Raw genomic sequence first — 26873 nt, 5'->3', positions numbered from 1 at the left:
TTGGCCACTATAGGTGTGGCAGGGTATACTCAGACATGAGTCCCTTGCTCACTGCTCCATCAGGATTCAAGCAAGCCGGGCCGACGACGGCTGAAATGCCAGAAACCGGTCCCCGGAAGCTTGTCTCCTTTCTGGTGAAGAATTGGCTTGGTAGTTTGGTCTGCCCTGTTCCCATGATGCACTGGGCCAGGGACAGACTAATTTGCATATAGCCAGGTTCTGAGCTGGGATGGGGCAGTGAGCTAAATAACGGTGATGGATCAAGCCCTGATCTTTGGACTGGGTAAGAGTGGTCTGTTTAATTCAGACACTCTGTTCATCACCACCCCCTTTTCTGAATCATTATACTCTATGGCATTATTTGAATACTGCTTGACTATGGCACCATGGGAGGACAACAGGGAATTATTCAGGCGTGTGAATCTATGAAAGCACCCCAATCCTGGATAACTAATAATTCCCAGCTCGCTCTGTATCAATTTTTTGAGAATGTGACCTAGTAGTACATAGTTTGGGTCCCATATTAAATTACTGGTCACAAAACGGTGGTGTGTGATTTGTGTCCAGTACAATAGTACATTTGGCTCCATGTGCATTAAAAACATTTCATTCTTACTTAATTAAACTAGACTTGGCCAAATTTTTCCTGGAATTACCAGTGTAAACTAGGAAATTCAGACAACTACACATGGGCTGTAGATATATGAGAGGTGAAGGCAGATTGATTTAAACCCTTTACAAAAGAACAATTTATGATTTCATAAGGGCACTGCCAAGTTATGAAGATGGGGTGGTTACATCATAAACTTGGTATGGTATAGTTTGGCAGGAAATTAGGGATGTGACTAAGCACATTAATGACCAAAATCATGGCACAAAGTTACATGAGTAATTTAAATCACACTTTGTTACCATTACATTTCTGTCAAATAGGGCTAGTAGGTGGGTGGAATTGTGGTATAGTAACGTAGAAGATTCTGATTTTTAAAAATGTCAATGAGATGAGCAACACTCTGCAATACAGATGACGTGCAGACAAAGGACAGCCTCTTTAAACCCAACAAAAACATTCAGAGATACTTGGGGAAGCACTCACCTAGACTTTGATCCTTTCAGTCTTAACTCCTGCACAGCGGCCACAGCCCATAGACGAATTCGTTTGGTGTTACTCCCTGTGATCAGCCGATTTCCAGCGCATAGCAGTGCACCTAGGAAACAAATGGAGGTGAAATCTAAAAATTACGTGAAAGCTAAAATGACCATACACTTAAATGAAGATCCAATCAAATGCAGACAATCATTTTTATGCAAGGTTGAATGAACCCAGGCACCCTTAGGTACTGAAACAAAGTTGTGAAAAAACTGTCTTTAATGTTATTCAATCTTTAGTGAATGGTGGGTATTTCATTTTATATGTTGATTCAGACTCAAAGGCCAGCTCTAGTGGAAGGAGCATTAAATCTTTCTGGCGGCTGCTTCTTGGCTAGCCCATAGCGGACATTGATGTATAGTACAAACCATCTTGAGATAGCCCTATTTTGCATAGCTTTGTCTTTCTTAGCCACAGAGAAACCAACAAAAAGTTGGTTGTCCTGTTGGTAGTCCCTGGTCTGGTGCACACAGAAGCTAAGTGCCCATTTTGGGTTGAGGCGAATACGTCGTTCCTCCTATTTGGAGGGGCAAGGCAGTGCACAGGAAGTCGGCAAGGTGATGTTAATTGCCCTATGTATGTAGTAGGGTGGGACTACCTGGGCAGCAATGGCATTCATGCAAGCTGGACTAATTTATCCATGAGGAAAGATATATAAGGAGGGAAAGCGCACAGTGCATGGAGTTCATTCACTTGCCTGGCCAATGTTATGGCGATAAGCAATGCCGTCTTGATGGTAAGAAGATGAAGAGGGCAACTGTGCATGGGTTTGAATGGAGTGTGCATCAAAGAGGTGAGTATCAAATTTAGGTCCCACAGTGTCATGACAAATGGAGTCAGAAGGATCATATGGGTGAGCCACTTCAAAAAACACATCATGACAGGCGACTTGAAGAGGGAGGGCTGCACAGAAAAATGTAACCACAGCAGTCTTTGCTGGGCCAATGACAAGCAGAACAGAAGAACATCTAATATCTGTGTATGCAGAGGTTGTATGTTCCAGGAAGAGCACTAGGTAACAAACTTCTCCCAGAATCCTTCATAAATCGATTGGGTTGATGGAGTCCTGGCTGCTAAGATAACACCAACAACTTCAGGGGGAAGATCGAAAGCCATCAACTGTCGCTACTCAATCTACACACATAGAGATATAGATTTTTGCAGGTTTGGGTGAAAGGGTTGACTCTGCTGCTGTGACAGGCGGTATCCCAGGAGACTTGTATCTCTCTCAACCTGAGATAAGGGCACCCTATTTGAACACCCCTAGGGGTGAGGATATATCCCACTCGTGGCATGGAGCAATTATTGTTCCCATTCACAAGAGGGGGGGGGGGTGTTGCATCCTACTACAGACCCATTGTGCTTAGTTGACATAAGACAAAAATATTTGCTACGCAGATTCTAATGAGACTCCAGTCCTGGATATAAGAACATATCCTAGCAAGGTGTAGAGCAGGTTACTACCTTGGACCAGGTAATTTGCTTCAGGACGATAAGCGTAACAATCTTTATGTTGCCTTCATTGATTTGAGGGCAGCATTTGACCTGGTCCAGAGGGAGAACTTATGGGCTGCATTGGAGTGATATGGTGCTCCAGAGGAACTCATTGGGATTCTAAAAAAACTACACTTGCAGTCTTACGCCCAGGTTAGGTGGAATGAGAGTGGGGACCTTACATCAAGAATACACATCAGACCATGCGTTAGCTACGGGTGCATGCTGGCCCCTACACTCTTTAGCTAATATACAAATGGAGTGGTAGTATGGCTAGCAAATTGCAACTATGATGCACTAAAATAAGCGGCCAAAACAGTACAGATTTTAATGTTTGCTGATGACATGCTTTTAATATCTTGAACAACACGTGGATTGCACTCATTGTTAGATCACTTTTCATCCTTCTGTCATGTAAGGGGCCTTGAAATAAATTCAGCAAAGTCAAAATTCATGGCACTGAATCCCCATGGCTCATTCAGAGGTAAAATGAGGAAAGAGGCTGCACCCCTGGAGCAAGTAAAGGTGTTTGATTACTTGGGCGTAAGACTGCCTGATAATATGACCTGGGAACCACAGCTAAGGAAAAATAGAACATTCCTACTTCAACAGGCAATGGTTATAGGGTAACACTGTAAGGCTACCCCCAGTGGAGCAGTATCCCCAGCTCTGGAGGTATACAGGGCCACGGCTTTGGCAGGGGTAGTCTATGGTGCAGACATTTGGGGATAGTCAGATGGGCCCACACTTTGTGTAGCTGAAAATCAATTTATTAGGTCTCTTTTTTAATCTCCCAACTAGTACCCCTCTTACCCCACTTCGCTTTGATCTAGCGCAAAAAAGGATTGACCATGTGATTCAACTGGAACTTTTAATATATTGGGTTCGAATTTGGAACACCCCAGAGCTTGAGATATAGAAGAAAGCTCTAAAGAAGATTCTTAGTCTGGCCAAGAAAGTTTGCATATCCTGGTTAAGGAAGGTAAAATCATTGTGTGAATTTGCCAAGGCGAAGTAAATTTGGCTCATTCCTTCTAAAATGGGGACGGGTGCTAATTTTAAACTGAAACACGCTCAGTGGAATTGTATACTGGAACAAATTTGGGATGCCCACAGATTAGGTATCATAACAGAAGTTCTTGAACTACAAAAGTGGCCCGTGTTTTGAGTCATTCCTGGACAGAGTACATTTGGTCAGGCTAAAACCATATACATAAAGTTCAGAATTGGCACCATACCGTTAAATGTCTTAACTTCCTCGTGTGACAAAACAGCTCTTTAACATCTAAATGACCCTTTTGTTTACTATTGGAGGAACCTGTGGATCACTTCTGGTTGTTCTGTCTCAGCTATGCTTTACCCCGTAAGAAATGGATTATCCCAGTGTGTAAGCGGCTGGGTATTGTCCATTTTTGGGAAGGATCTAGGATCTTTAGAGGGGACACAAAAGAGTCAATTGTGTTTAGCGGGTCTATATTCTTATTATGGATGTGGAGCATTAGAATCAACAAGTTAACTGTGAGGGTATAGTGGAAGATCTATGTCTTGTCTTATGTGCCACTACAAGATGAGGCACATATGCATTCTTCCTTGTCAGTGGTAGATTTTTCCAACTGAATGATATTTGATGTGGGTAAGCAGGGTTACTGCATTTATGTACTGTACCGGGGCTGATTTTTACATCTTTTTACAATGCACTTTTAAAACTAATTTAAAAATGTTGTACTATTATAACTTGCATTTTATGAGACAGAAAAATGGCTGTCTGTTGTGTACTTTTTTTGGTTAACAATGCCAAAATAAAGTATTGAGGAAGACAGGAGGTTCTCCGAATAGGAGGACATATGCTCATGACCAGAAATACGGGGTACTACACAGTTCTTGCACAGTTCCGGCCACTAGAATGACTTGGGCCCAGCCTTTCTTGATCTTAGTACTCTGGGGAGGAAAGGGAGGGGGGGAAGAAAGGCATGACCCCGAATGCTGGTGAAAAGCATCTCTTAGGGAGAGCTGCCTTGGGAACTCCAAAGCGAAAAAGAGGCAACACTGCACATTTTCTGCGATAGTGAATACATTGTGCCAGGGTTCTCCACATTGCGTGCAGAGGCACTGTGCCACCTCAGTGTGTAACTGCCATTTGTGATTCACTAGGCAACTTCAGTCAAGTTTGTCTGCCCCAACGTTTAAAGATCCTGCCAGGTGCTGGGTGATTAGGGACATGCCTTAAGCGTTTAGCAACTACCACAGGTGCAGAGCCGTCTGGCACAGAACCCACATTGCAACACAGCCCTACTTCTTGCAATACTACATGTCGGATGTGTTGTCAGTGAGTACTTGCACCCATTACCCTTTGATTGCCAGGAAGAACGCTTTTAGAGCCAAGAAAATTGCTCCCAACTCCAGCAAGCTGATGTGGAAGCAAGCCTCTGCTGGAAACCAGAGTCCTATGATCGCCACCTCTCCCAGATGTCCTTCCCCAACCCAGCAACAATGGATTTATCACAACCATTAGTTCTGGATGAGGTCGGGAGAGGGTTCTGCCGCTGATCCAACTGCAGTCAACCAACCACCACTGCAAGTTGTGTGTTTTCTCTGTGGTCCTCAACGTTGTCACTTAACTCCCTCACTTGGCCCTCGAAAACAATGGGAGTCCTGTTGCTGTTGATGCCAGTATTGGCATTTTCTCAGCAGGTATTCCCTACCAAAACCTCGAAAGGGACGTTGTTGTTGGGGGAACTGCCAAACAGGTTGAACCAGATCTAGAGAGCGAGCGGTGGCCTAGCTTGATTTAAAGTTTCTTGAGAAATCGCCACCCTGTCCCACAAGGTGTAAGAATATCTATCCGGTTGAATGGTAGAGAATGGGTTTTGGTTAAGGTGGCTGGACGACGCCTTAACCACCAGACTCTCTGAGGCAGGGTGAAAGACTAAAAAAATTGGTGTCCCCGGGGCCGGCAATGCTACCTTTTCACCTGTCTGTTTACATGGCTTTGTATAGACTCCCATCAATATATCAAGGAGAGCCTCTTTAAAGGTTAGGAGAGGTTCCCAGGTGGTAGCTGCATGGGTGAGGACCTCTGTCAAGATGTTGGTTTTGACCTTCTATATGGGCAGTGTTAAATCAAGCACTACCGCTGCCCTCCGGATGACAGTCGCAAAGGAGGCATATTTTTCAGTGGCTATAGGGTTCAGGGAATTCAGGCCAAAGTCAGGCAAGGTACGAAAGTCACCGGCATACTGAAGGTCATCAAAAATATTAGCCTCTTAATAAATGTCATCATCCTCATAAGGAATGCTGTTCTGGGTCTGTGAAACTGTAAGGATATTTCAGAGTGTTTTTGAGTTTCCGAATTTGATAAAACTATTGGACCTGGGGGCGTGGCCTGGCAAGCCAAGATGGCGGTTGCACTCTAGGAGTGCTCCTGACCCCTCTGCAATCCGCTAACATCCTGATCCTCTGGCCGGCATTACTTGGGGGGGGGGGGGGGGGGGGGAACGCTATTATCCAGCAGACTGTAGTGGCGGCGAACCAGACACCAAGAACGAGAGCTCAGTGGGATAGCAAGGGTGCCTACCGAACAACCGCGGAGCTCCCGAGCATGGGACAAAATCGTGTCTACCTGGAGCTGAAGGGCCGAGAGACGAAAGACGGTGGCGCTCCTGAGGCTCCCTACCACCCGATGGAACCTAGCGGCGGAGAAACTCGTCCTGTGCCGGTGAGCGAGGGGGCGTCGGTCCCGCCTGATATCCGAAGACACCTGTCGCGCCTGGAACAAACGGGGAGGTCCCCAGCAGAGTCGGGAGGTGAGGGGGAGGCGCAGTGGTTTGTGCCGAGGCTGCCGCGCCGTTTCCTATATCTGAAGAGATTCTGGCGGACGACCTGGGGCTGACTACGGGCATCTGCTAAGGGGGCTTGGCCTGCGGTCGGCAGGACGCACTTCTCCACGGAAGCCTGGTGGAGTTGCAGGTGGGGACTGAGGCGTGCGGCCTCTGGTGGCAGAGACTCCTTCTGGTGAGGGGCCGGCCCCGGGTAGCATTGAAAGTGATTTTTAGAAGCGTGGGACGGGAGCGAGTCCGGAAAGCAAAGACCTGGCCCCTGGAAGCGGTGAGATCCCCCCCCCCCCCCCCCCCCCCTGAAAAGAGAGTGTGCCCTGGTCGCTGGCTGAGTGGCGGTGGGAACGTTCCTGAGGCTCCCCGCCGCCAGACTGAGGCAGCAAAAGAAGAGTAGTGTGTAGGAGAGTAGGATCTGCTTCTTAAAGTTACCCCCACTTTTTGCTGATGTATCTCTGTTTTCGACTTACTCTGACTGGGATCCTGCTATTCAGGACCCCAGTCTATCTGCTTTCTCCTCTAAATTGATTGCATGTACTTTAGGTACACTCCAGATTGGACATTGGGGTACCCTTATCAGTCCCTAATATATGGTACACCATGTACCCAGGGCACAGGTACCCCAGTGGCCTCCCAGGGGCTGTATTGTGTCACCCCTGAGAGCCATTCAAAATGACACCACAGGTCTGCTACTGCAGCCTGTGTAAGGTGGTGAATGCACCCCTTACTTAGATATAGGTTACCTATATCTATTCTAAATCACTGCACATATAAACTCATCAGTCACCCCTATGGCAGGCCTTATCAATCCTGAAGGTAGGGTGCTGGGTTTTATGTGAGAGGGTGCCCCTGCATGAGCAGAGCCCCTCTGCAGCCTTCGGAACCTATTTTCCGGGCGGTCTGTGATGCAGCCAACCATATATATTTAAGTGCATTATAACCTTGCGGTAAATGCGAACTTTAAAACGGCTGCTTAGAAACATGTTGTGTTTGGTGTCAAACACCTTGGAATCATATGGGGAGGTATGACTCCACCCTTCAAGAGGGACTTATGTGAAACACCGGTACACCTGGTAACAGCTTTCTCGACCTGGGCATCACAAAATGGATGGTGCCAGGCACAGACACGAGTCTGCCCTCCTGCTGCTGAGCCAAGCTTGAGCAAAGGAAGGACTGACAATAGGTTTCCTGTTACAGGGAGGTGTGACCACCTCCAGACAAGCTTTAGTGTATTGGGGCTGGGTGGGTGCACTCAGAGTGCCAGAAAGTCTGCACTGGGGGCACATTTGGTGTCCCTGTGTATAGTCCAGCTCAAATTGGTTGCAAGAGCCATTTGCTCCTGCTCTGGCGCGAAACTGGACAAAGGACATGGGTGTAGCCACCCCTCTGTCCTGACCCTCCCATAGGTGGGTCCCCAAAATTTGTCCAATCCCTTCCTTGGGTATAAAGTATTAACCCTGACTACAGAACTTTAGATTTTACCTGGGCTAAACTCTGCCAGCAGAAACCAGGTACTTCGACGGTCTACACTTCACTGGACGACAGAAGAATCTCCCTTGGAGTAAAGGAGTAACTCCCCTGCAGCAGCAGGCACCTTAACTTATCTGACCGGTTTGCAACTCCTGAGGACTCCGAAGATTTCTGCAACACAGGAGGTGGGTTCCCGAGCGTCCCTGAGGTTGATCTGACCTCTCAGCAATCCTGAGACCAGTATCCCTCGTGGGAACTGTGCAACCAGAACCCCTGTGCACCGTGTACTTTTGCAGCTGCATAAGCTTTTCGGTGATCCCTGAGGCTGTGCACTGGACTACGTATATTATAGTATAGATTTACGGCCTCCACTCAACAAGTGCTCTGTGGGCTGGTACTTCTTGATTCAGCTCGAGGTCCCTTCACAATCCCTGGTCGGTTGGCCTGTGGGTCCTAGAGAGGGTCACTTTGAATTTCCTAGGGCTTCCCTGGTTACTCCAGACGTGCCCTGATTCTCCATTGCTTGGAGAGTCCCCAGGACCTTGTTGGTCTTCACCGTAACTTGTTTCCTCTGCCAGCGTGGGTTGTCGTTGCCAAGGCTGGTTGGTGTTCAATCCGGACACTGACCCCCCCCAGCACTCGACATCCTTCGTGGGACAGCTCACCTCCGGACGTTGGTCGTCGTCATCTCCTGGTCCCCGTGGCTGCAGAGTCAAGCATCCTATCTTCTCACCTGAAGCACCTGACATCGGTGGGCATTCGCCTACCGAGCCACTGGTCACCCTGAAGTGACCCAGACTCTGTCCCCTCTGCTTTTAGGTTTTTCTCACCTCGGATCCAGGCTTGGATTCCACCGGACACTTTTCACCTTCCCGGCAGCAGCACGTCTTCGCATCACGCCACTGAAAACGACAAGGGTTTCCGACACCACTTAACCCCTATGCACCCGGCTCCTCTGGGATAGGTACAACCGGTACCTGGTACTCACAAGGGTGCTGGCATTAGAACCTTCTATGTTCCAAAGGGTTTGCTTTAAGTCCTCTCCGAAGTGTCCTTAAACTGTAATTTTCCAACCGCGACTTTCCCATAGAGTTGTACGGAGCTCGCGCCTGTGTTCCTACACTGCACCTGTCCTCCGTGGGGTCCCTGTGTCACTCCTTTGGGTGGTCCCATGGGGGCCCAGCGATTCTACATGCTCTAGGCACTGTGTCTAGGAAAGTTGTTACTGTTATACAATTTTATTTAGTATATGGTTTGGTCTCCCCCTGGAGCCCATTGTGTATTGTGCTATTTACTGTCATTGTATTGATTTAGTATTGTGTGCCTTGTTCTCTAATCTCATAAAGAGGTTAGTAGAGAGTGATTAGTAATAAATACATATATTTTATATAAAACTTGTGTGATTCTCCTTTCATTTGTCATACAGGAGGTTCTGATCTGGTAAAACAAGCCGCTTTACATTCCTTCAAGACTTAGCCTGAAGGCTGCTTTCCATAGCTACCACTAGGATAGCTTTCATAGAGGTAATCTTTAACTTAATCACCATAAAGGTTGCTTGGACTGGTACAAGGTGCCCACTTAGTAGGCCAACTTCTCAAAAAGGGAAACCAGGGTCCCCATATTAAAGAAGGGGGTACTGGACCCACCCACCGCCTCGAAGAATCCTGTGGCACCGGGGGTGTGCGAGGCTCCCCAGCGCACTTCTCAGGTGAGGAGAGGGATGCGGTGCTTAATAGCTAGGCCACTGCAGTGTTCTCTGTAGCGGTGTTAGGCCTTAACGACCGGCTTGAAAATGTTGGCAGAGCACAGGCGAGGGCACTCAACCTGCAGCCGGCACGACGCCCCTGTGTAGGCCTGGTAGGGCCGCGGCCCAGAATCACAGCACACAGCCTTCCATGATCAGGGCCCTGGGACACAAAAATAACATACAGAGGGCCTAGGTGGTAAAACATCGCACCGCTGATGATGAATGGTGACAATCTGGCACCGTAGAGAAGCGAAATCCCCCCCCCCCCCACCCCCCCGGAAGGAAAAGACCTGGTGGAGCAATCTTGAGGGAACTGGAAATAACATATGTCCTGTAACAACCAATAGATCTTGCCGGAGGTCCCCTGTAGGAGTCCTGAGTCTGTGGTGCGGCGACGTCTGTTGAATTTGTGCCGGCGTGACTGACTGAGTGATGGCAGAGGCGTGTTGGGGTTCCCTGCCGCCCGGCGGTTGCCACCTCTGAAAGAACCGCATCCCATGCCTCTTGGTAAAGGCCTCTGAAGCCACCAGCGGTCCTGCAACTCCTGTGACATCAGCTACGAACGGAGTGATCCTTACAGGTGCTCAGGGTGAGATGGGGAGAAGCTCGATCGGCGACAGGGCCGTCGCTTAATCGTCTGCTGTGGTGGTGGTCTTGACAGGCAGTCTGGAACCGGCTGTTGATTGATGAAGGGGGAACCCGATTTGTGACCTGCGTGGCATCTCCTGAGGATCCCTGGACTGTTGGATCACCTGCACAAACTCCAGACCTTAGTCCCTGAGATTGTGTTGGAGTGTGCGGGCCTTCTCACTGTCCGGTTGGGCTGAAGCCATCAGCGCTCCGCCATTCAATACGGGAGAGTGAGACATGCAATTGAGTGATAAAGTCTCTGGAGCGTTCTTCCCAACATGGGAAAGGACAAAGGGGCAAAGGCCTGCCCGACTCAAACTCAAATGGAACAATATACTCTTAATGGGTCAACCTAAGATGGAGTGGTGCCCTCTACGACTGGCTGACCTGAGGGAGACCTGGCCACCATACTACAAACCATAAAGACATGTCAGGAATCAATGGAAAACAAACTAGGTGAAGTCTGCGTTGATATGGCACTCATCCACCCGGACCTTCGCAACCCGACAGCCCGTGTGACAGCAGCGGAATCCCATTTATCAGAATAGGAGGACGATGTCTCTACACTTGAAACACAAGTGAAGCAGCTTTTATCCCGCACATCGGATCTCCATAAACGGACGGAGGATGCCGAAAACCGTTCCCGCCGGAATAACCTTCGCCTTGTCGTCCTTCCTGAGGGCACGGTACCCATCGAAGAGACCGCGACGCCATCTTGCAGGAAGCCCGCTCTCGACCAGAACTCAGTTATAAGGGATCCAATGTCATGATCTTTCCTGATTACACTAAGGAAGTGGAGGCCCAGAGAAGATCCTACGTCCAGGTTAAACAAAAGTTGTGGGGCCTAAACCCGTCTTACAGACTCCTCTTCCCAGCCCGCCTTAAAGTGTTATTTCAAAATAAATCTTATTTCTTTGACACACCAGAGACAGCTTGGACCTGGGCTACCGAGGAGTGCTCACTCCGCCCACAGAAAAATGCACTTACAGCGATCCCCCAAAAAGGACCACCTAGGAAAGACTTTGCGATTCCCCATGGACGACGTGCAGGATCCCGTAGAGGGCGTGGGATCCGAGGAGTGAAGTCCGTATCGCCTGTTGGCTCCATCCCGGACAGAGATGCATCGCTGGAAACCAGAGAAACCGCAAATAGCCGTGTCCATCCGGGAGAAATCCTGGTGGCTCTCCCAGACCCAGCTCAGATGACACTGATCTATTGCTCAGCCCCCAAATATGAATTTAAGTACTGCTACTCCAAAAGTCCTTACCAGAGGAACAAATATCTTGAGCTCAGAGGGGCTCAACATGCAGTCATTGTTCACGACCCCTGATTAACTGGTTTACACTCTAAGCCTTTGTTGATTGGGCGACAGATGCTTCATTTGGGGAAGTATGGGGTGAAGGGGTTGGTTAGGGCTGTCTACTGGGAATGTTTTCCCAGACATTGATCATGTTGTTTTGTTCCACGGTAACACTGTGCACCACACTCAAGATCCTCCCTCAAGCGGCCCAAATAGCGTCTTGGAGTACACGCAGCTTCCTTCAGAATCCAAGTACCTGACCCATTGGAGACCTCCAAATCGTCAGTCCCAAACATCGCCACTTTACTACAATGTCATGTCCTCATAATGAGGGTGAGCCCATGAAAATCCTCTCATGGAATGTTAATGGCCTCTAAGATAAAATCAAACAAACAGAGATTTTTAAGTATGCTCGAAAGAGCAACCCAGGTGTCTTATTACTCCAAGACACACCCCTAGTGGGGCACTGAAAAAAATATCCTCACATCCTCACGGCCTGACGATAATTGGGGGTGATTTTAATGTTTTCCCTGAGCCCACGGAGGATGCTATGGGTCCCATATCCTCCCATATGAAACTGGGGGCCAGGCGTCTTGGGGACTGGACCGCTACACTGGGTCTCTGTGATGGCTGGTGGACCTGGCACCCTAAAACACGACAGTATACACACACCTCTGCGGCGCACCATAACCATTCCTGTATAGACCTCATGTTGGGGAGGAACTCAATAACTACCCAAGTGCGACAACTTTGCTAACTTCTTCAACGAAAAAATTGCCTCAATTGACCGATCTTGCAGCGATCTTTCCGTCCTCACAGAGTTGCGCCCCACTGCTTCTACCCACTCAAGACCAACAACTGCAGCCACTCGCTGGTCTTCCTTCCAACCCATCCAAACCGAAGCGATAAGCGATCTCATTGCCATCGCTAATCCCTCGTCTCACTCCCTTGATCAGCTGCCCTCGAGACTGACCAAAGACCTGAAACTTACTCTAGCCCCTATCTGGGCCAAGATCATCAACAGCTCTTTGAGCGATGGCTCCATCCCTGACTGCCTTAAACTAGGTCAAGTCACGCCACTCCAAAAAAAACCTGGCCTCGACCCTACGGTCTTGAACAACTTCAGACCAGTGTCGAACCTTCTGCTCTTATCGAAAATTTTGGAAAAATGTGTGCTATCTCAGCTAACCCATCACCTAGAGATCTTGAATCTTCTTGACCCACACCAATCTGGGTTCAGAAAGGGCTGCAGCACAGAAACCGCAATCCTCAATGTGATGGATGACCTACACATGTCTCTCGACTCCAACCAATGTAGCCTCCTCATCCTCTTAGACCTCTCGGCAGCGTTCGACACAGTGGATCACAACCTACTACTCAATGTCGTACAGAAGAGAGCAGGTTTGGAAAAAACAGTTCTCAAATGGTTCGCCTCCTTTCTCAACAACCGCACACAAATTATCAAAATTAAAAGCTCCACATCGGACCACCTCCCCATTACTAGAAGAGTCCCACAGGGGTCAGTACTCTCTCCACAACTTTTCAACATCTACATGGAGCCCCTCACTACAATTTTAAGGAACTCCAACATCCCCTTTCACCTCTATGCGGACGACACACAACTCTACCTGGAAACCACTTCGATCGCAGACATCCACAGACTAAATGACACACTCACAGAGGTCCAACACTGGCTCTCATCCAACCACCTCAAACTTAATGAAGAAAAGACAGAAGTGCTCCTCATCTCAAACAAAAGTGAAAATCCCCAAATACTCGAATGGCTCAAAGCCTTAAAAGCCCTCAATGTTCCTCTTGTTCCTACAACCTCCGTCAAATCACTGGGGATCACTCTGGACCCAAAACTGGACATGAAAGAACACATCTCTAAAACTGCCAAAAGTGCTTTCCTTAACCTGAAACTTCTCTACAAACTTAAACCCTTCCTCCCCTTGAAAGACCTGAAACAGGCCACTCAGGCACTGGTACTCTCCAGGATTGACTATGGCATTGCTACTCTGACTGGAACAGCCAAATCTCATCTAGGTCCTTTGACTGCTACCCTTAATGCAGCAGCTAGAATGGTCACGGGAACTAAGAAATATGAGCACAACACCCTGGCTCTCAAGGACCTGAAATGGCTTCCTATTAACCTACGAGCCAACTTCCGCACAGCCTGCCTCACACACAAAGCCCTGCATACAGGTAAACCGGAATATCTGGCCAATAAACTCAAGAGAGCCGGTCAGTCCAGGACCCTCAGAAGCTCCAACATGCTACTACTCATACCTCTGAAATCACAGAAACGTAAAAGATCTAACAGGTCCTTTGCGGGAAATGCTCCAAAGATATGGAACTCCACCCCCCCCACATCAGGATGACCATCTCCTTCCTGAAATTCAAGATACTACTCACAGCCTTCTTTCTTGAGTGGGCTGGATCGTAACGAGAACCCCCGTATGACTTTGATAGTTCACTATCTCTTTGGTCCTAGCATGAACCTGATGACTCTCCCTTGATCTCCGCCATGTCGCCCTCATACTGATATTGTATAGACTTTTACTTGCTACCATGTTTTCCCATACTCTCCCTACCTTGCTTCGACCTACCTGTTATGTTGATGCTTATTTGTATCCGTTGTGAAGCGCACTGATACCTTCGAGTCTAGCTAGCGCTATACAAAACTTAAATAAATTAAATACATAAGTATTAACGAAGGCACAGTGCAGGGTCAGGGTACACTCTGGGAAGCGGGCAAAGCCACAATTCGGGGGTATGCTATAGGTTTCCTTAAGCGCAGGCATCAGACCCACGACCACCAGCTCCCTCAACTTGAAGCCAGAGCGCTCCGTATGGAAATGGCGGCAGCAATGACCGCAGGGGAAGCAGAACGCCAACAATTACAATGAATACGGGAAGAAATCAAAAGCTTCTCCATTGAGTCAGCCAAAATGATTTGGAAATCCTTAGTAACAATTACAGGAGTGGTGTCTGCAGTCAGCGTTGGGGCGGGGAACAATGGGAGCCGCGTGCTTGTTGCCCAGGCTATTGTAACACTTTATGCGATCTGTTAGGCAGGCAGCTTATCCACTGGTGCCCGTAGGCTGAATTGTTCTCATGTGTTGAGCAAAGGTTTAAGCTGGCGTTCTGGACAGCTGGTCGCAAGGCTGTCCGCAGTGCTTATTGCTTTGAGCGCTTACTTGGATGTACCACGGGAGCTATGAATGGAGTAGCAGGTTTTCAAGTACAAGTGGGAACTGGGCTCAAGTTTCGGCAATGACGCTGCACATCCTGTGATTCTGGGCAAATCACTTAATCTCCCCGTGCCTAACAAAAAAAATGAATGTGTCCTCATGTAATGCAACTGGTGCTATGTAAAGCGCTCTGATACCCGATTCGGGTCAAGTTTGTGCTCTATAAAACTCTGTAAAATAAAATAAATAAATGAAATGAAGCACCAATGTAATTATTTGGGGCTAATGTTTTCTTGGAGACTTTTCATTTGAACTGTATAATAAGCACAAGCACTACAAAATGTCAGTTTACTAAGCACTCTTACTTTATTTAATGTTATTTGCCCTACATGACGTGGGCTCTGCAGTAGGGAATGGGCATCAATGATGCAGAGTACCAGCTTCCAGAACTTTTTTGTCAGGTGGTGGTGGTGGGGGGGCTCGACGTATAAAAAGGTTTAGATGGGGGGGCTCAGCCGCAAAGTTTGAAGACCTCTGTTATAGGGGGTTTGTGTTGCAAAGGGGTGATAAAAGTAAGATATGCAGGAATAATTGTAAGGCCTGCGGGAACGTAGACCAATGACACTTAGAAGTTGCAGCTGCAAACCTTATACGTCTAGCACTATCAATCAACCCCTAGACTTCGCTTTGCTTGTAGTGTCATAGCTTATGTAAATGTATTGGGGTGGGAACTGCGGTATCCTCATCAATATTATTAGTGGGATCTGTTGTAAAGCATGGTTTTCAAGCAAAGTTAATGTTAGGCTGAAGTGGCACACTTTGTCTAGCACACTGTGGCACTCTAGGGAGCTGCCTTGGCTAGAATGAATTAGGGTGTAAGAACGCTGCCTCTACAGAGAAATTAGTCTTTGGCTGATGCGCAGGTACGTCATTGATATTAGGAAAGGCTGTCAATTGTCAGCTATCCTTCTTGGTAGGGAATTGGCATGGTAGTAGCAGACAGCTGGGGGAGTTTGCCACCAATGTTTAAGTGTGCGAAGCCATTCATTGGCAGGGCCCCTGCAGTACTCAGCAGGTGAATTAGGGGCATGTTTACGGAAAACATAAACATAGCATGAGTCAGAATTACCCACTACCTCCAGGCTTGCTGGAGGGATAGTTTGGGCGGATCTTAGCTGCAGTGTTACATTGTTAAAAACACAAGTCACTATCCTGGGATTGATGCTTAACGACATCCTAGTCTCTTGCTAAGGCCTATCTGTTGTTCTCAAACTCCCCACCACAGAGACAGCTAGGGTGTGTCCATGGTTCCTGCATGGGCAGTTATTGTTATTGATACTTTGTTTCGATCTGTAAGAACACATGTGCTTGAAATATGAACTGACGGGTGTAACACTGCCCACATATACATAAGTTGTATCACAGCATCACCAGTCTCTTATACTCAGGGCATTGGCATTATGGTGATGCAGCATCAATTTGCACAGAGATTTAGCCTGGTTCGGTCTCCCTAAGCTATAAGAAGGACGTTGGAGGCAGGTAACAGTAACCTGATCAACATATGATTAATAATCTAGTGTAGACAGGGTCATCTACATTTCAGCTTGGCTGTGCCACATTGTGGGCAGGGTCGCATGCTCTGGTGCAGTGCACCAGAATCCACAGGTTCATACCATGTATTGCTCACCCCCCTCCAAGTAGAGAGGGCAACCCATGGCGCTGCCGGTGCCCGCGATTTACATGAGGTCCGTGTACTCTCACTTAGACTTCGGAGTACATAAGGCACAGTAAAGAGACCAGTGGAAACATGTAGCAGCACATAGTATGATAGTAAATGCAGTGTTATCTCAGAAAAAAAAATACAAACAATTAACCCCATACTCACGCAAGAAGGGTAGAATGGAAAGGGAAAGGTGCCAGGTGAAGGTAGGCTCGCAGGACGCGTGAGTTGAATTGAATTCAAGTTGAGACGTGAATTGGCATAATAGGGAGGTTTAGGTTCTGAGAAAGAGATGGCCATTAATTATCAGAAAGAGGCAGGGCTATTCGGAACAAGTTTGAAGAGACACAGATAGGATATTATTTACAACAAGGGGTGGTGATGGACAGAGTCTCTGCATTAGGCAGAGTACTCTCACCCAGTCAAGAGATCAGGGCTAGATCCAACACCGTTTTTTAGCTCATTGCACCATCCCAGTTTCAGAACCTGGCTGTATGCAAATTAGTCTGTCCCTGGCCCAGTGCATCATGGGAACAGGGCAGACCAGACTACAAAAGCCAATTCTTACACTGGGGTTTTATTTACAACAAGGGGTGGTGATGGACAGAGTCTCTGAAATGCCAGAAACCGGTCCCCGGTAGCTTGTCTCCTTTCTGGTGAAGAATTGGCTTGGTAGTTTGGTCTGCCCTGTTCCCATGATGCACTGGGCCAGGGACAGACTAATTTGCATATAGCCAGGTTCTGAGCTGGGATGGGGCAGTGAGATAAATAACGGTGATGGATCAAGCCTTGATCTTTGGACTGGGTAAGAGTGGTCTGTTTAATTCAGACACTCTGTTCATCACCACCCCCTTTTCTGAATCGTTTTTGGCCACTATAGGTGTGGCAGGGTATACTCAGACATGAGTCCCTTTCTCACTGCTCCATCAGGATTCAAGCAAGCCGGGCCGAAGAGGCTGAAATGCCAGAAACCGGTCCCCGGTAGCTTGTCTCCTTTCTGGTGAAGAATTGGCTTGGTAGTTTGGTCTGCCCTGTTCCCATGATGCACTGGGCCAGGGACAGACTAATTTGCATATAGCCAGGTTCTGAGCTGGGATGGGGCAGTGAGATAAATAACGGTGATGGATCAAGCCTTGATCTTTGGACTGGGTAAGAGTGGTCTGTTTAATTCAGACACTCTGTTCATCACCACCCCCTTTTCTGAATCGTTTTTGGCCACTATAGGTGTGGCAGGGTATACTCAGACATGAGTCCCTTTCTCACTGCTCCATCAGGATTCAAGCAAGCCGGGCCGAAGAGGCTGAAATGCCAGAAACCGGTCCCCTGTAGCTTGTCTCCTTTCTGGTGAAGAATCGGCTTGGTAGTTTGGTCTGCCCTGTTCCCATGATGCACTGGGCCAGGGACAGACTAATTTGCATATAGCCAGGTTCTGAGCTGGGATGGGGCAGTGAGATAAATAACGGTGATGGATCAAGCCTTGATCTTTGGACTGGGTAAGAGTGGTCTGTTTAATTCAGACACTCTGTTCATCACCACCCCCTTTTCTGAATCGTTTTTGGCCACTATAGGTGTGGCAGGGTATACTCAGACATGAGTCCCTTTCTCACTGCTCCATCAGGATTCAAGCAAGCCGGGCCGAAGAGGCTGAAATGCCAGAAACCGGTCCCCGGTAGCTTGTCTCCTTTCTGGTGAAGAATCGGCTTGGTAGTTTGGTCTGCCCTGTTCCCATGATGCACTGGGCCAGGGACAGACTAATTTGCATATAGCCAGGTTCTGAGCTGGGATGGGGCAGTGAGATAAATAACGGTGATGGATCAAGCCTTGATCTTTGGACTGGGTAAGAGTGGTCTGTTTAATTCAGACACTCTGTTCATCACCACCCCCTTTTCTGAATCGTTTTTGGCCACTATAGGTGTGGCAGGGTATACTCAGACATGAGTCCCTTTCTCACTGCTCCATCAGGATTCAAGCAAGCCGGGCCGAAGAGGCTGAAATGCCAGAAACCGGTCCCCGGTAGCTTGTCTCCTTTCTGGTGAAGAATTGGCTTGGTAGTTTGGTCTGCCCTGTTCCCATGATGCACTGGGCCAGGGACAGACTAATTTGCATATAGCCAGGTTCTGAGCTGGGATGGGGCAGTGAGATAAATAACGGTGATGGATCAAGCCTTGATCTTTGGACTGGGTAAGAGTGGTCTGTTTAATTCAGACACTCTGTTCATCACCACCCCCTTTTCTGAATCGTTTTTGGCCACTATAGGTGTGGCAGGGTATACTCAGACATGAGTCCCTTTCTCACTGCTCCATCAGGATTCAAGCAAGCCGGGCCGAAGAGGCTGAAATGCCAGAAACCGGTCCCCGGTAGCTTGTCTCCTTTCTGGTGAAGAATTGGCTTGGTAGTTTGGTCTGCCCTGTTCCCATGATGCACTGGGCCAGGGACAGACTAATTTGCATATAGCCAGGTTCTGAGCTGGGATGGGGCAGTGAGATAAATAACGGTGATGGATCAAGCCTTGATCTTTGGACTGGGTAAGAGTGGTCTGTTTAATTCAGACACTCTGTTCATCACCACCCCCTTTTCTGAATCGTTTTTGGCCACTATAGGTGTGGCAGGGTATACTCAGACATGAGTCCCTTTCTCACTGCTCCATCAGGATTCAAGCAAGCCGGGCCGAAGAGGCTGAAATGCCAGAAACCGGTCCCCGGTAGCTTGTCTCCTTTCTGGTGAAGAATTGGCTTGGTAGTTTGGTCTGCCCTGTTCCCATGATGCACTGGGCCAGGGACAGACTAATTTGCATATAGCCAGGTTCTGAGCTGGGATGGGGCAGTGAGATAAATAACGGTGATGGATCAAGCCTTGATCTTTGGACTGGGTAAGAGTGGTCTGTTTAATTCAGACACTCTGTTCATCACCACCCCCTTTTCTGAATCGTTTTTGGCCACTATAGGTGTGGCAGGGTATACTCAGACATGAGTCCCTTTCTCACTGCTCCATCAGGATTCAAGCAAGCCGGGCCGAAGAGGCTGAAATGCCAGAAACCGGTCCCCGGTAGCTTGTCTCCTTTCTGGTGAAGAATTGGCTTGGTAGTTTGGTCTGCCCTGTTCCCATGATGCACTGGGCCAGGGACAGACTAATTTGCATATAGCCAGGTTCTGAGCTGGGATGGGGCAGTGAGATAAATAACGGTGATGGATCAAGCCTTGATCTTTGGACTGGGTAAGAGTGGTCTGTTTAATTCAGACACTCTGTTCATCACCACCCCCTTTTCTGAATCATTTTTGGCCACTATAGGTGTGGCAGGGTATACTCAGACATGAGTCCCTTTCTCACTGCTCCATCAGGATTCAAGCAAGCCGGGCCGAAGAGGCTGAAATGCCAGAAACCGGTCCCCGGTAGCTTGTCTCCTTTCTGGTGAAGAATTGGCTTGGTAGTTTGGTCTGCCCTGTTCCCATGATGCACTGGGCCAGGGACAGACTAATTTGCATATAGCCAGGTTCTGAGCTGGGATGGGGCAGTGAGATAAATAACGGTGATGGATCAAGCCTTGATCTTTGGACTGGGTAAGAGTGGTCTGTTTAATTCAGACACTCTGTTCATCACCACCCCCTTTTCTGAATCGTTTTTGGCCACTATAGGTGTGGCAGGGTATACTCAGACATGAGTCCCTTTCTCACTGCTCCATCAGGATTCAAGCAAGCCGGGCCGAAGAGGCTGAAATGCCAGAAACCGGTCCCCGGTAGCTTGTCTCCTTTCTGGTGAAGAATTGGCTTGGTAGTTTGGTCTGCCCTGTTCCCATGATGCACTGGGCCAGGGACAGACTAATTTGCATATAGCCAGGTTCTGAGCTGGGATGGGGCAGTGAGATAAATAACGGTGATGGATCAAGCCTTGATCTTTGGACTGGGTAAGAGTGGTCTGTTTAATTCAGACACTCTGTTCATCACCACCCCCTTTTCTGAATCGTTTTTGGCCACTATAGGTGTGGCAGGGTATACTCAGACATGAGTCCCTTTCTCACTGCTCCATCAGGATTCAAGCAAGCCGGGCCGAAGAGGCTGAAATGCCAGAAACCGGTCCCCGGTAGCTTGTCTCCTTTCTGGTGAAGAATTGGCTTGGTAGTTTGGTCTGCCCTGTTCCCATGATGCACTGGGCCAGGGACAGACTAATTTGCATATAGCCAGGTTCTGAGCTGGGATGGGGCAGTGAGATAAATAACGGTGATGGATCAAGCCTTGATCTTTGGACTGGGTAAGAGTGGTCTGTTTAATTCAGACACTCTGTTCATCACCACCCCCTTTTCTGAATCGTTTTTGGCCACTATAGGTGTGGCAGGGTATACTCAGACATGAGTCCCTTTCTCACTGCTCCATCAGGATTCAAGCAAGCCGGGCCGAAGAGGCTGAAATGCCAGAAACCGGTCCCCGGTAGCTTGTCTCCTTTCTGGTGAAGAATTGGCTTGGTAGTTTGGTCTGCCCTGTTCCCATGATGCACTGGGCCAGGGACAGACTAATTTGCATATAGCCAGGTTCTGAGCTGGGATGGGGCAGTGAGATAAATAACGGTGATGGATCAAGCCTTGATCTTTGGACTGGGTAAGAGTGGTCTGTTTAATTCAGACACTCTGTTCATCACCACCCCCTTTTCTGAATCGTTTTTGGCCACTATAGGTGTGGCAGGGTATACTCAGACATGAGTCCCTTTCTCACTGCTCCATCAGGATTCAAGCAAGCCGGGCCGAAGAGGCTGAAATGCCAGAAACCGGTCCCCGGTAGCTTGTCTCCTTTCTGGTGAAGAATTGGCTTGGTAGTTTGGTCTGCCCTGTTCCCATGATGCACTGGGCCAGGGACAGACTAATTTGCATATAGCCAGGTTCTGAGCTGGGATGGGGCAGTGAGATAAATAACGGTGATGGATCAAGCCTTGATCTTTGGACTGGGTAAGAGTGGTCTGTTTAATTCAGACACTCTGTTCATCACCACCCCCTTTTCTGAATCGTTTTTGGCCACTATAGGTGTGGCAGGGTATACTCAGACATGAGTCCCTTTCTCACTGCTCCATCAGGATTCAAGCAAGCCGGGCCGAAGAGGCTGAAATGCCAGAAACCGGTCCCCGGTAGCTTGTCTCCTTTCTGGTGAAGAATTGGCTTGGTAGTTTGGTCTGCCCTGTTCCCATGATGCACTGGGCCAGGGACAGACTAATTTGCATATAGCCAGGTTCTGAGCTGGGATGGGGCAGTGAGATAAATAACGGTGATGGATCAAGCCTTGATCTTTGGACTGGGTAAGAGTGGTCTGTTTAATTCAGACACTCTGTTCATCACCACCCCCTTTTCTGAATCGTTTTTGGCCACTATAGGTGTGGCAGGGTATACTCAGACATGAGTCCCTTTCTCACTGCTCCATCAGGATTCAAGCAAGCCGGGCCGAAGAGGCTGAAATGCCAGAAACCGGTCCCCGGTAGCTTGTCTCCTTTCTGGTGAAGAATTGGCTTGGTAGTTTGGTCTGCCCTGTTCCCATGATGCACTGGGCCAGGGACAGACTAATTTGCATATAGCCAGGTTCTGAGCTGGGATGGGGCAGTGAGATAAATAACGGTGATGGATCAAGCCTTGATCTTTGGACTGGGTAAGAGTGGTCTGTTTAATTCAGACACTCTGTTCATCACCACCCCCTTTTCTGAACAGATAGGATATTGGCAGGAATATCGTGACTGGGTTTTACAGGGGTGAACTGCTAAAACAGAGTGGGCCTCAGGTTATACAATACGTTACCAGCTGTGGGAGGCACCACACCTTCCTTGTAATAGGACCAGAGGTACCGGGGCATCTCGGTTCAAGTTAAATAAAGGGTTTCTCAACTCAGTATTTGACTTGCGACGCTTGATGAGCTTCAAGCCAGAGGTTGAATGTCTACCAACAAGTTATGCTTGCATTCTAGTTGTTTTAGCATTTGGATGGGTACTTACAAATATACTTCTAGTTGGCAGTCAGAGAGAGAACAGAAAGTAAAATAAATGCAGGGTACGAACTGGGCACACTTAGCAGGAAAAGCCGGTATTTATGAAGCTCATCGATCATAATCCGGAAGTGGGATGCAGAGGTTTCAGGAAGTCCAGGTGGAAGCAGATTTTAGACTGCTTGGTTTACCTCCAATGGGCTGTTTTTTGGGAACTGATGGTCCTTTGTAACCCAGAGGGCTACTTGTGACATCCGAAGTTTCTGGCGTCTGGCCAGTCTGGGGTCAGCTGATGGCTTCACCTCAGAGACATTAGATATGTCTATGGTTCATTGTGTGCCTTATTAGGTTTATGATCAAGACATCCATGGCTCAGGGCCCATGCCCTGAATTGCATCGGAAACAGGGCAGGCACGTAGCTAGTGGGGACAGCCACCAGCGTATATATGGTCTTTTGGTTTCGAGAGACACGCACACACTCAGCATGATAACTGGAGAGGTAGCGGAATGGGGTGGGTTAACGGGTTTTCTGTAAGTTTGCAAGTAGGCAGAGGCTTCCCAGTTGAGACTCACTGTGGGGGGAATAGGAGCGCACAGTGAGGGACCGCCAGATTCTAAGCCTGCAGCTGCCTCCCAGCCAAGTAGGTCCTCTCCAACCCCTCTTCCTCACATGGTCGCCAAGTCGAGTAGCATCAAGGGCAGCTGCAAGCACAGGTCACCCTGAGCCATGATACCAGTTTAATGGTTTGAACCCAAGGGGCACAATAGGGAAGCAGGTAGGGGTACCTGGGGGCGCACTACAGTAATAGCCTGGCGGGCTTATAGGGCGTCAGTGAAAAACATAAGGTTAGGGGCTACACACTAATAGGCACTTTCTGTCAGCTGGGGCGTGAGTGTGCCGTTCCCAAGAGGGTGCAGTTTGCCTTGATAGTGCTGAAACGGAGGGGATGGAGCACTAATACGGACAACTACCAGAGCACATTTGGCAGTCTTAGTTAAGAGGGTGCAGGTACATTACTCCTAGGTTTACTCCATGTCCCCTGATCAAATTAGATTGCATGTTACCAGTTGCTTCAGTTAAGCAAATTTTCCTTGGGAGTTGTCAGCTAGCATTGGGACTGCAATTTGGAGGGCAGCCGGTTGGCAGGCCTGTTAGATGTAGATGTCTAGCTCAGGCATGTCAAAGTAAGCGCTAAGGTGCCAGAAGTCGGCCGTGGGATACAAGTTCACAGGACTGTGGAGCGGCAGAACTGAAAGGGGCTTGTGTTCGACCTCTTGGTCACAGGTTCAGATCCTGGTAGGTCCACTTAGCATTTCATCTTTCTGAGGTCAGTATATCAAGTAATATTGAGTTGAGTAACAATAAAAAACAGGTGTAAATTCTCCCGCCCTATAGCCTTGGCAAGCAGCCATGAAGGGTGGAAGTTGTCATCCAACAAGTGTGCTACGGTCCAAAGATTGGGGAAACTACGGGTTAAAGCACAAATGGGCCACACGTATTAAAGAACATTTGGCATTCCCAAAGGGCTGGTATTTACAAGTATAAATATTGCTAAAAGTGGGTTTGGACTTGTTTGCTGGACCGGGGAGAGGCCCGGGTATCTGCTGGATGTAGGTAAAAATGCCTACCCTTGTCCAGAGGGGGCATGGACAGTTTGCTGGACCTGGAGAGGGGCTTGAGCAAGCAGGATGTAGGTAAATAGGCTTAGGGCAATCTGAAGTGTATAGAAAGGTGTGCAGTGCTCAATTAAGGGAGTTAACCAGCCCAGCATTTCTTTATTTTGCCAGGATCTATGGTTGGGTATATGGCCTTTCGTGCGTCTTCAGGGTGGCACAAGGGGCGGAATGCAGGAATCGGAGACAGGTGTTGTTTCCACCACTGAGTTAATTCGGTTTGGGGGCCTGGGCTAGCGCTGGATCAGCTTGCTGAAGATAGCTGCGGCACAGACCGGTGGGGGGGCGTCTCCCCTTCTAACAGTGGGATATACACTTAAGAAGCAATGAGTTGTCTTCCTTGTGTAGGAAGGCACTGCTGCAAGAAATAAAGTCCTCAATGCGTAAGATATCTACTATTGAGGGACATGTGAGATAGGGGTCAAGGATAACCCCTTGCTTAGTGAAGCAAGGAGCCCGGTCAAGGGAGGCCAGGAAGCCTTGCGCCTTGCGTAAATTCTCTGAACACAGTAGACATTATTTGGCTAGGATACCCAGGCATGCCCTGGACCTGCTTGCTGTAGAAGCTGCAGCAGAGTCTTGGGGGGCGGGGCGGAAGGGGGAAGGGAATAATATGGCATCTCTGGGGAGAAGGGCACTGCTACAAGCATTGACAGTCACCATGTGTAAGTTTAGCAACCAGCTGGGGACCTTTGAGATATGGTGGTCTGAGAACGCCCCAGCGTGTATGGCAGGGTGCACAATCAAGGGAAGCCATGGAGGTCTCTCGCAGGAAGGTTAACAGCGCCATGAGGAAATTCACTGAGCAAAGGGGGTTTGGCTTCATCCATCGTGGTTTACTGCACACTAAGGCCACAGGGTGTTTTGATGAAGATGGGGTACACCTGTCCAGAGTGGGTATGGACCAGTTCTTACTTGCTCTGGGGGAGGCCTTGGAGACAGCAGGGGGTAAGCAATGGAGGCTATTTTTTGGGGGGGGGGGCTCTGGGGTGATGGTGGCCACACCCAGAGCTGTGGCGGAGTTACAGGTCGATCCAGAGGCTGTAAGGTACATACGGGTACCATCTGCCGAAGCACAAGGGTGCAAAGGCCAAATATCCACAGGGAGGTCCTCGCGTGGGACCCTGGTATTTTTTGTTGATTAGGATTGTGGGAGGGTTTCTTACTGGGCCTGTATCAACACACAAGACTTCCCACACACATCAACAGCAAAACAATGATATTCTTTCAAAATCAAGTCTTTTACTCTATCTGAAATACTTGCCTATCTCTCCCTCGTCCGCCTCCCAGGTCATGAAACAACGGCGGCTTTCTGTGTCCCAGACGCAGACACGGCCCGTGTTGGTGCCGCAGTACAGCAGAGCGTTTGTATTGTACGTCAGTGAGGTCAATTCTGCAGGGCTCACCTCATCAGGAATGGGAGACCTGTGGCTCTGCAATTGGAGCAGGATAGAAAATGAGGCAACAGTTGGGCAGAGATGGGTAAGAACATAAAATAGAGAGGCATGCGTGATTACAATAAAAGGATAAGGAGTAAGACTAGGGATAATACACAACAGTGACAAAGGGATGCAGAAATCCGCGCTGAATAAATGATGGCAGATGATCGCAAACTGAAAAGGTAAAACTACGAGTGAAAAGAAAGTAGTAGATTGGTCAGGGAACTGCAGGTAAGACAGGCATGGGTGAAATTGCCCGCAGGAGGCGAGTGTGTGGTAGGCATTGCCTAAGAATGGAGTAAAATGGGGAGAAGAAACCCTCGAGTCTTACTTTCAGTTTGACTTCCACTCCCCTCTTCTCCATCACCCAGAACGTCACAGCTCCAGTTCCTACACCAGCAAACTGGTCAGCAGACATGGGGTTAAAAGCAACTTCCTGGATTGGCTCAAGAAATGTATTGGCTACCAGAAGCTCAAAAGTCTTGGTGTCCCACAAAGCCAGGGTCCGATCTCTGTAATCTCCTAATGAAGTCATGAACATGGAACAATTCATTACCAACATATAGCAATTCATTATCAACATAGAATAAAAAAAAAAAAGTAGCAACAGAGATGAAAACAGGATGAACCTACAATTGTTTTTGTATCAATGCATAACAATTCAGGATCAATGCAACGCAGTACAAAGATATCCAAAATGACCTCACACCTATAAGGTATAGCAGCACCACCATACACTCAGCAGTATTCCACCCATAGTGGATTAAAATTATAGCCTATCCACATACTACAAAGAACAAGTACCGATCTGCCTGAGACCCACAGAAAAGCCTATTGATGAACCCTTACAAACTACCACTCAATGGCAGAAAACCCCCTTCACTCAGTCAGTGCTAACATTCTCAGTAAGTGTACTGCCTCAATTGCATAACTTCAACATATTCTATGAAATGTCTCACCCAGACGTTTACAAGTCTGCATAGCACTGATGTTACAAACTAAGGGGCACATGCATCAACGCAAGGGATGGCGATTCCTTAATAGCGATTTTTAAGGAATCGCTATTAAGGACTCGCAATTCCCTATGCATTTAGGAATCGCTAAATAAATTGCAATTCCTACACATTCCCTATTAGCGAATAGCAAATTGCGATTCACTAATAGGGAATGCCTTCCCATTCATTCAAATGGGCCTAGAGGTCCATAACAATGAATGGGAAACCACTCGCAATTTGCGATTACCAAAAATGTAATCGCAAATTGAGCATGCAATT

The 26873-nt window shown here is 48.2% G+C and overlaps 1 protein-coding gene across 2 annotated transcripts in view; it reads right to left on the bottom strand.

Moving 5' to 3' along the window:
- The window catches only part of LOC144784260 (mitochondrial Rho GTPase 2-like), a 1917079-nt gene that overhangs the window by 987600 nt on the left and 902606 nt on the right, over nt 1-26873 (bottom strand). For both annotated transcript variants that reach the window (XM_078662926.1, XM_078662927.1), the window contains exons 33-35: nt 25931-26121; nt 25425-25593; nt 1097-1208 (exon numbers count right to left, since the gene is read on the bottom strand). In XM_078662926.1, the coding sequence (XP_078519052.1) occupies nt 1097-1208; nt 25425-25593; nt 25931-26121 (472 nt within the window). The remainder of the gene's footprint in view (nt 1-1096; nt 1209-25424; nt 25594-25930; nt 26122-26873) is intronic.

The sequence above is a fragment of the Lissotriton helveticus genome, chromosome 10, assembly GCF_964261635.1.
Source record: "Lissotriton helveticus chromosome 10, aLisHel1.1, whole genome shotgun sequence".
NCBI lineage: Eukaryota > Metazoa > Chordata > Amphibia > Caudata > Salamandridae > Lissotriton > Lissotriton helveticus.
This window is presented reverse-complemented; position numbering and strand designations above follow the sequence as displayed.